Below are 10,638 nucleotides of genomic sequence, written 5' to 3' on the forward strand. Positions count from 1 at the left end.
GTGTGGTCCCTCTGTAATATTGTTACCTACAGGTAGCACGAGGTGGTTGTTATGCACTGTGTGGTCCCTCCGTAATATTGTTACCTACAGGTAGCACGAGGTGGTTGCTATGCACTGTGTGGTCCCTCTGTAATATTGTTACCTGCAGGTAGCACGAGGTGGCTGCTATGCACTGTGGTCCCTCTGTAAGTCTAAGAAGAACCGGTTATTGATCAAAAGAGCTGGTGGATTTCCTCTTCTTGCTAAACTCATAAAAACAAAGGTATCTAATTGAAATAAATGGATCAATATGGTACTGCACGGGCAGCCGTAGTTCATTTGAATTTCCGAGCCGGGTCAACCTTTCCGGTCACAGTTTGTACTGTATCGCCCGGACATTGTGTAAATAGACACTCAATAGGACTAGCCGGTGCAACAAGTTAATAATTTTTTCATATTGTATGATGTTTAAGGGTAGTTTATGTAATATAGCGAGTAAACGTATATCACCATAAAGAAAACTGGCATACTGCTAGTTATTTTCCTTCAGGAGAACTGATTCAATGAGGCTAATCCATACATTTATTTGGATGCTTATTTAGATGCTTTTTTGTTTGTTTATTTTGATTAAAAATAATTATATTTGTAATTATTATTTTATTTAGATTTTTTTGTATGTTTATTTGGATGTTTGTTTATCTGTATTTTTTTTGGATGTTCATTTTGATGTTTTTCTGGACTTTTATTTAGATGTTTATTTGGATGTTTATTTGGATGTTTATTTAAATGTTTATTTGTTTGTTTATTTTGATTTTTATTTGAATGGATATTTGTATGTTCATTTGCATATTTATGAATGTTTATTTTGTTTGAAAATACAAATTTATATTGAGATGTTTTTTGGATGTTTATTTCGATATTATTTTGATCTTTATTTGGATGTTTATTTGTTTATTTGGATTTTAATTTTATGTTTATTTGTATGTTTATTAGGATGTTTTTTTGTATGTTTATTTGGATGTTTATTTTGTTACTTGTTTAGCTAGATTTTTAATTGGATTTTTGTTATGGTGTTTATTTGGATGTTTCTGTATGTTTATTTGGTTACTTTTTATTTTTATTGTATGTTTATTTGTATGTTTATTTGTATGTTTATTTGGCTACTTATTTAGTTAGATTTTTATTTGGATTTTTGTTTTGTTGTTTATTTGGATGTTTATGTATGTTTATTTGGATGTTTCTACATGTTTTTTCGGATTTTTATGTATGTTTATTTGGATGTTTATGTATGTTTATTTAGTTACTTTTTTATTTTTATTTTAATGTTTATTTGTAACAATCATGTGCATTGTGCATGAGTTTGTCCTTTATAATATTATTAAAGTAAAATTACATGTTTATAGTCTACATTTTACATTTCCCTGCAATACAGGTCAAAAGGGTTTAAAGCTTCTGAGAAAATAATTCTTCCTACTTAAAATAAAATTCCCTTCTTAAAATTTATTCTTACAAACACCCCTAATTTAATGCAATAGAACTAAGGAGAAGGATTTAAAATTCGGTGGCATGGTGATGGACCAAACCTCTGAAGAGTAAAAAAAGTAGATGTTAGTTCCACATTTATTGAAAATATATTTCAGTCTGGGCTTACCCTCGTCAGTTCTAATGATATAATATCCATCAAAATCGATAAATTTTTTTTTAAAGCTCAAGAAAATAAACAAACAAAAAAGATCATTTAAAAAAGTTTTGGGCTGTCAAAGGAGAAGGAGATAGGGTTGATTATAACGTAACTGAACAGCTCCAGAACTAGTTTTGTAAACAACCATTATTTAACAAACAATGATTGCTTAAGCCCGGTCCTATATATGTTCCTGAGATGTCTTGATAATTCATACTTTCACTAAAATATGAACAAATCCTTTTCCCTTTTTCCATTCAGATAAAGTAGATTTAGAAGAGAGCAGTTAAAGATTATGAGGACTATATGGCCGAATCCATTAGCGCTTGATCCAATCAGGGTTCAGTCATGTGTTTGTTGTCTATTCTGAACCAATAGAAATAATATGGCGGTGATTCTATCTTTCTATCTATCTCATTATGCAATCAGAGTTATGAATCCTTCAATCGGCGCTATCAGTAAATGGAAATATCTACTATAGGGCCGAATCCCTTATAGAACTTGTAGAACAGGAGACCTTTTAGGTTCCTGTTTTATTATTGTGGATGTCAAGTCTATTAGGAACCCTTTGATTCAAAGCGTGGATATCAAGTCTACTAGAAACATCGAGATTAATTTTAACCCATTGATTATTGTGGATGTCAAGTCTGCTATAAACATAGAGAATGGGTTTATACCCATTGATTATTGTGGATGTCAAGTCTACTTAAAACATCGAGAATAGGTTTTTATCCATTGATTATTGTGGATGTCAAGTTTGCTAGAAACATAGAGATAGGTTTACACCCTACATACTAAAAACATCAAGAATGGGATTAGACCATTTGATGAGTGCAAAATGTGGATGTCAAGTCTACCTGCAACATTGAGAATAGGTTTACACCCTTTGATTAGTGTGGATGTCAAGTCTACTAAAAACATCAAGAATGGGATTAGACCTTTTGATGAGTACGAAATGTGGATGTCAAGTCTATTGGAAACATGGAGAATGGGGTTTACTCCCTTTGATTAATTTGGATGTCAAGTCTATTAGAAACATCAAGAATGGGATTAGACCTTTTGATGAGTACGAAATGTGGATGTCAAGTCTTTTGGAAACATGGAGAATGGGGTTTACTCCCTTTGATTAGTGTGGATGTCAAGTCTATTAGAAACATCTAGAATGGGGTTTACTCCCTTTGATTAGTGTGGATGTCAAGTCTATTGGAAACATCGAGAATGGGGTCTCCTCCATTTGATTAGTGTGGATGTCAAGTCTATTAGAAACATCGAGAATGGGGTCTACTCCCTTTGATTAGTGTGGATGTCAAGTCTATTAGAAACATCTAGAATGGGGTTTACTCCCTTTGATAAGTGTGGATGTCAAGTCTATTGGAAACATCGAGAATGGGGTCTACTCCCTTTGATTAGTGTGGATGTCAAGTCTATTAGAAACATCAAGAATGGCTTCACACCATTTAATATGCTGAAAATATCCATTTGTCGTAAGAATGTGTTCCAAATATGAGCTGAATTGTTCTAAATAATGTTTACATTTTTACTCTTACTAAAATTTGATACTTTTCCTAAATCAACATATTTAAGTGCAATAAAAATGTTTAATTATCTCCTGACTAGATTTCCTTGAAATACAGGTTTATGAAATTAGAGATTGTGAGAGTGAATACTTCTCATATCATTCCTATATTTAAAGTTTTAAACAAAACAAATTAAACCTACACCATTAATAAATGTAATATGTAATATGTATGTATCTTAATGTGCTTAAATAAATCTTTAATAATAAAAATAAAATTTAAATAAAATTGTATAATTTCTGTTTCCTTTCAAGAGGAACTTGAAAGTGTGATTTTTAGTGACCCTTGACAAAAGAGAATTCTGTGTTTTTATCTCTTAAATAGTGTTTAGCTTGAGTGTCCGCTAGCATATAGTGTGAACTCAATGAACCCAGCTGACTTTACTCATATTTATCAAAATTCTATGGCCTGCGATGTTTTCAAAAATTAAATTCAAATAAAGATATTTATTTCCCACCGACTTCTGGAAAGTAAATATTAACATTTGTAAATTATAGAACAGCTTGCAAATAATGTTTTGAAACCTTGTCTCAGAAAATGAGAAATGTGAATATGAATGATTGGCTAGGAAGGTATTTTGGAAGTTGAGTTGGGGAGGGTAGCTTGAGATGGTAGGATAAATATAAAAACAGATATATAAAAGACTTCTTAATCTTTAACCAGCAATATGATGTTCTCTCTCTCTCATGAATCGATGTGGTTGCAAATTAAAGAAGTATATTGATCAGATCTGGTCACATAAAGAATATAGGGTTCTTTGCACTCGCTTTGACCGCGAGGGTGGTACGCGGGTCGAACAGTTCTTTTCTTTTTGTAGGAGTTACATCTTGAATCCTTCCTCTTTTCTGGTTCTATATCGACTGTGTATAGCCTGCTTTTTGCAGATTTCCAAATGCAGGGCAAATTTAAAGATAGTAATATTTGACAATATAAACACTTTTAGGCTTAAAAAAGATATAAAAGTGAAAACATGAAAACATATTAATAACTTTTAGGGAGATTTATATGGTTAAAGCGCAATTTCAAGATATCATTCATTGATAAGATTTCATGTCTGATTCAAAGCAGTACCCTTAAAAGCTTTGTCTAATTAAGCATGAATTCATCCATGTTTTTGCTTTTGAAAACTGTTTTTTTTCTTTTGTGGTTTCTTGCGCAAAATTATAAATATATTCCCTCTAAGGGTAAAAATGGGAAGTTTCACACAGAACAGAAATTCTCTTTGGAAGTTGGAGATTAACTGAAAATCCTCAATTTTTTTCTCCCCTAAAATTTGATATTATGGATGCATGATTTTTTAAGGAAATAAACACCCCTGACTAGAATTCTGGCAGTCTTCTGGATCCTTATATTAAACCCTATAGTCAAGACATGAAACCAAGTATAAAGGCATTAAGGCAGTATTACATTTACAATGTATGCATGGAAAATTGTTGAATATTATAGTAATATAAAGCAGAAATACACGAGCTTCACATTTTACAACAAGAGGAGTCCAAATAACATAAAGGAATAAAATGACAACGAATAAAAGTCATTATTTCTAAAGGGTAGAATGCAAAGGCGTTCACAGGGGGCTTAGGGGGCTAAGCTCCTAATTGAAGAGTGAAAACTATGGATTAAGGAGAAATTCTGGCCCCACAGGGCCTCTGGAAATGTAAATAAAGATTTAAATTTCTTGGCCCTGGGAGAATGATAGTCTTTGAATTTTCTGTTCTAAATACAATGAAATTTAACTTTTAATAATTAAAAATAGGTTTAGTTAAAGAAAACGCCGGGGGTTTACTTCCTAGAAAATATATCTTTTTTCCCCATATCTTTTTTCAGCTGAATTTGAACTGTCAAGAATGTTTGTCTTTTAAAGAATAGCGTTTTTCAGATGGGTAAACTCTTTATTTTTTAATTTTTACCCATTAAAAGTCAAAGTTCATACTCTTAAATTAAAATTCTTAAAACATGGATTCCAAAAATGACTTCTGTGGAAAGGATTCGTTATTCAGAAAAGTACGCAAATGAATAAATGCCCTTTTTTGGAAAAATTCTTATTTGGCAAATACATCTGTCAATAAGATAAATCTAATAGTAACTCCAGATGTGGAATTGAAAAGAAGAAATTGAGCCGTGTTAGAATAAGTTTGGTTTATTGGGTTCATCAATTGATTGAATTTGATATTGAATTCACATTATTCAAAGTTTGAGGTGGAATATTGACATTTCAATTTAGAGTTTAAGAATGAAGAGGAAAAAACTTCAAGGTTAATGCATTTTAAGATTTAATTGGGTTTTATGAGACAATGTTACAGTTTATAAGAATAGCCTGGTGTGAACTCGAATAAAAACTTCTTTTCAAATTGCAAGTTTTTCATAAGACTATAAAACTTGTAAATGCAGTAATTTTTGAAAACATCTCAAAAACTATTTTTTTTTATAAATCCTGTACATAATAAATACATAATACACCCATGTACATACCTACAATCTGCTTGCATATTGCATATATATTATATATACATACAGGGGCGTACAAGGGCTTTTGTTTAATTTAATGGCCCTATGGTGTACAATATTGTTAAAGCTTTCTTTGTTGCTCCTTAGTTTCGAAAATAAATCAATAAATATGCCACACTAAGTGCTAGAAATATATTACGTTTTTTAGTTTCAAGTTTCGCTTTAAGAATGTTTGCGGCATTTTCCTCTGAATGTTGTTTTAAACTCCTTATAAAGAGAAGAAACTTTAACCCATTATTAGTGGACTAAATACTTCATTTTCAATAGCGGGTGTGATGAGACTAATACAAAAATCTAAACACTGTAAAGGTTTTATGAAAATATCTTTTAAATGGAGATGGATATTACTTTGGGCGGGATGAGATAATTTTTAGTAAATTTTAAGGCCTTTCTATGCATATAATTAGTTTTGCTGTAGATGTTAAACTCGAGTTGGCGAATACAAAAATCTAAACACTGTAAAGGTTTTTTGAAAATATCTTTTAAATGGAGATAGATATTACTTTGGGTGGGATGAGATAATTTTTAGTAAACAGGCAGCCCGACCTTTTTTGTATCTTGACGCCAATCATGAAATGCAGTCATTAAAGTGGCGAATTGGATCTAAGATTCGGCTAAAATGAACTGTGCCTTGATTCTCAGTTTTTGTTGACCAAACAAATCTGAAAATAATTTGAAAATTTAGTTTAAGTCAATACAGATGCCATAAAACCCCGATAGATGTCAAAAATTGTGTTAAAAGTGCATTAAATTAAAATCACAGAAAACAAAATTTTACGGTGATTACTCTGGACTCCCTCCCTCGCCTGACCTGAGAAAGGGAAATGCAAGCAGATGTAATATTAAAAGAGCCTCCCCCACGGGTGCCCCACCTCAGCCTCTCAGGGGGGGCACGCGTAGAGGGGGACGGGGGGGCGCGGCCCCCCCCTCGTACGCCCCTGTATACATACATTATACACACATATATATTACTGGACATATTTATTTCGATGATGTACTGTACAAAACAAATTTTTATATTTAAGTTTGATGGATTAATTGTTTATGTTAGGAATGAACCTTGTAAATCTTTTCTGACCAAAATAAAGTTTAAAACTAAATCTAAAGTTTACCAACCTCAGGTTAAATATAAAGTAAAATTCTATGAACTCTCTAGAGAACATTTTACTTCAGAACTCCTTTATAATAAAAACATTTTAAAATACATGTATTGTAGATTCAAGCTGATCTGTATTTTGATATTTTGATCATCAAACATTATATTTCGTTTCAATAAAGAAAATTTTTGATTTAGAATATTTCCTTGCTGATTCCTGTGATTGGAAGTCTACAGGAGTGTGCAGCAGAGAAAAGTTACTGCTTAGCTATACAGGTAATTCAATAGGATCGATTAGGATTGATTAGGATTGAATAGGATTGATTAGGATTGATTAGGATTGATTTGGATTGATTTGGATTGATCTGGATTGATTAAGATTAATTAGGATTAATTTAAATTGATTCAGATTGATTTGAATTCATATGGATTGATTTGGATTTATCTGGATTGATTTGGATTGATTTGGATTGATTAGGATTGATCAGGATTAATTAGGATTAATTTGAATTGATTTGGATTGATTTGAATTGATTTAGATTGATTTGAATTGATTTGGATGATTAGGATGATTAGGATTGATTAGGATTGATTAGGATTGATTTAAATTGATTAGTCTTTATCAGGATTGATTTAGATTGATTTTGATTGATTTTGATTGATTAGAATGGATTAAGATTGATTAGGATTGATTAGGATTAATTAGGATTGATTTGGATTGATTTGGATTGATTAGGATTGAAGAGGGTTAAAGAATTAGGATTAAAGAGAATTGATTTGGATTTATTAGGATTGATTTGGATTAACTTGGATTGATTAGGATTGATAAGAATTGATTAGGATTGATTAGGATGGATTAGGATTGATTTGGATTGATGAGGATTTAAGAGGATTGGTTAGCATTGATTAGAATTGGTTTAGATTGATTTGGATTGTTAGGATTGATTTAGAATGATTTGGACTGATCTAGATTTATTAGGATTGATTTGAATTTTAGGATTGATCAGGGTTAATTATGGTGCATTTGGATTGATTTGGACTGATTTGGATTGCCTAGGATTGATTTGGATTGATTTAGATTGATTTAGATTGATTAGAATTGATTAAGATTGATTAGGATTGATTTGGACTGATTTGGATTGCTTATGATTGATTTGGATTGATTAGGATTGATTTAGATTGATTAGAATTGATTAGGATTGATTAGAATTGATGAGGATTGATTTGAATTGATTAGGATTGATTAGGATTGATTAGGATTGATTAGGATTGATTTGGATTGATTAGGATTGATTAGGATTGAGTAGGATTGAGTAGGATTGATTTAGATTGATTTAGATTGATTTAGATCGATAAGAATTTATTTGGATTGAAGAAGATTGATTTGGATTTAGTAGAATTGATTAGGATTGATTTAGATTGATTAGAATTTATTAGGATTGATTTAGATTGATTAGAATTGATTATGATTGGTTCGGATTAATTAGGATTGATCAGAATTGATTTAGATTGATTTGGATTGATTTGAATTTTAGGATTGATAAGGATTTATCATGGTGGATTAGGATTGATTTGGAATAATTTGGATTGATTAGGATTGAATTGGATTGATTGTAATATGTAAGGATTGATTACAATTGATTAGAATTGATGAGGATAATTTAAAATTGATAGGGATTAATTAAGATTGATTAGGATTAATTAGCATTGATTTAGATTGATTAGGATTGATTTGGATTGATTAAAATTGATTTTGATTGATTATGATTGATTTGGATTGATTTGGATTGATTAGGGTTGATTTGGATTGATTTGGATTGATTTGGATTGATTAGAATTGATTAGGGTCGATAATAATTCATTTAGATTGATTTAGATTGATAAGGATTGATTAGGATCAATTATGGTGGAATAGGATTGATTAGGATTAATTTGGATTGAAGAAGATTGATTAGGATCGATTTGGATTGAAGACGATTGATTTGGAATGATTAGGATTGATTTGATTTGATCAAAATAGATTTGGATTGATTTGAATTGATTAGTCTTTATTTGGATTGATTACAAAATACAAAATACAAAAAGAAAGAATTGCAAAGAATTTTTGCTTGAATTTCGGAACTTAAATATCTCTTAAAAGAATATTTAATCTCTTACCTCTCCCCTCTCCCCTCTGCACTCCTCCCTCTGCCCTCCCCCCTCCCCCCTCTGCCTCTCTGGAAACTCTTTCTGGTCTGACAAAAACGCTGTGCATGATACAGTCCATTGAAAGCTTGTGTTTATTTAGAGGAGCTCTTCTGTTTATTATGTTTATTTACTCAATATTCTGCAAGTATATTGCTGCTAGTGCAACCAGAAACAATGAGGGAGTTTTATTTTATTTTACTCTGTTCTTTCATCCAGTTTTATTTATTTTACTCTGTTCTTTCATCCAGTTTTATTTTTTTTTACTCTGTTCCATTCAGTTTTATTTATTTTACTCTGTTCCATCCAGTTTTATTCATTTTACTCTGTTCTTTCATCCAGTTTTATTTATTTTACTCTGTTCCATTCAGTTTTATTTATTTTACTCTGTTCCATCCAGTTTTATTTATTTTACTCTGTTCCATCCAGTTTCATTTATTTTACTCTGTTCCTTTCAGTTTTATTTATTTTACTATTTTCCATTCAGTTTTATTTTGTTTTACTCTGTTCTTTCATACAGTTTTATTTATTTTACTCTGTTTCATCCAGTTTTATTTTATTTTACTATTTTCCATTAAGTTTTATTTATTTTACTCTGTTCTTTCATCCAGTTTTATTTATTTTACTCTGTTTCATCCAGTTTTATTTTATTTTACTCTGTTCTTTCATCCAGTTTTTTTTATTTTACTCTGTTCCATCCAGTTTTATTTATTTTACTCTGTTCCATCCAGTTTTATTTATTTTACTCTGTTCTTTCATCCAGTTTTATTTATATTACTGCTGGCTAAACTTTGCTCAATTTTTAGTTTAAAGTTTTCATGTTTTTATTGTTTGGAAAACTAATAAACTTTCATCCTGCTTCCCAGCACAATATAACAAATATTAATATATGATTTTAATCAAAGTATTGTAGAGGATGAAATCCCCAAAAGAGGATTAAAAAAATCCGCAAATCAGTCGTGTCGGATCTTGTAACCAGAGAAGACCTACTCAACTTCCTCTCCTTTTATATACTCGTTATTTATCATATAATTGTATCTAGAAGCAATAAATGTACTTCTAAAGTGGTGACCCCAAACAACAAACGAACCATGGCCAAAAACACAGCCTCCTGCAGGTCAGAAACAGCCCAAGAATTGGACAAGGATGACTTTCTTCATCCTAAAAAACCTCAACTACTTCTGGAGCTAATAAGCTAAACCTCAGCTGCTCCTGGAGCTAATAAGCTAAACCTCAGCTACTCCTGGAGCTAATACTAAATCTCAGCTACTCCTGGAGCTAATAAGCTAAATCTCAGCTAATCCTGGAGGTAATAAGCTAAACCTCAGCTACTCCTGGAGCTAATAAGCTAAACCTCAGCTACTCCTGGAGCTAATAAGCTAAATCTCAGCTACTCCTGGAGCTAATAAGCTGAATTTCAGCTACTCCTGGAGCTTATAAGCTAAACCTCAGCTACTCCTGAATTCAATAAGCTAAACTTCAGCTTCTCTAGAAGCTAATCAGCTACACAGCTACTCCTAGAGCTAATCAGACAGCTACTTCTGGAGCCAGCAAGGAACTCAACTAACAACTTTAACCTACTCGTAGATATTCTGGACGCCACTTCTCTACAG

At 31.4% G+C, this 10,638-nt stretch overlaps 1 protein-coding gene across 1 annotated transcript in view; it reads left to right on the forward strand.

Moving 5' to 3' along the window:
* Window positions 1-10,270, forward strand: part of LOC111705518 (armadillo repeat-containing protein 4) — a 28,142-nt gene extending 17,872 nt beyond the window's left edge. The window contains exons 10-12 of the mRNA XM_023478097.1: window positions 149-262; window positions 7,040-7,117; window positions 10,068-10,270. Of these exons, the coding sequence (XP_023333865.1) occupies window positions 149-262; window positions 7,040-7,117; window positions 10,068-10,076 (201 nt within the window). The 3' untranslated portion in view covers window positions 10,077-10,270. The remainder of the gene's footprint in view (window positions 1-148; window positions 263-7,039; window positions 7,118-10,067) is intronic.
* Window positions 10,271-10,638: the final 368 nt, after the last annotated feature.

This window comes from Eurytemora carolleeae, unplaced genomic scaffold, assembly GCF_000591075.1.
Source record: "Eurytemora carolleeae unplaced genomic scaffold, Eaff_2.0 scaffold667, whole genome shotgun sequence".
In the NCBI taxonomy this organism is placed as follows: Eukaryota; Metazoa; Arthropoda; class Copepoda; order Calanoida; family Temoridae; genus Eurytemora; species Eurytemora carolleeae.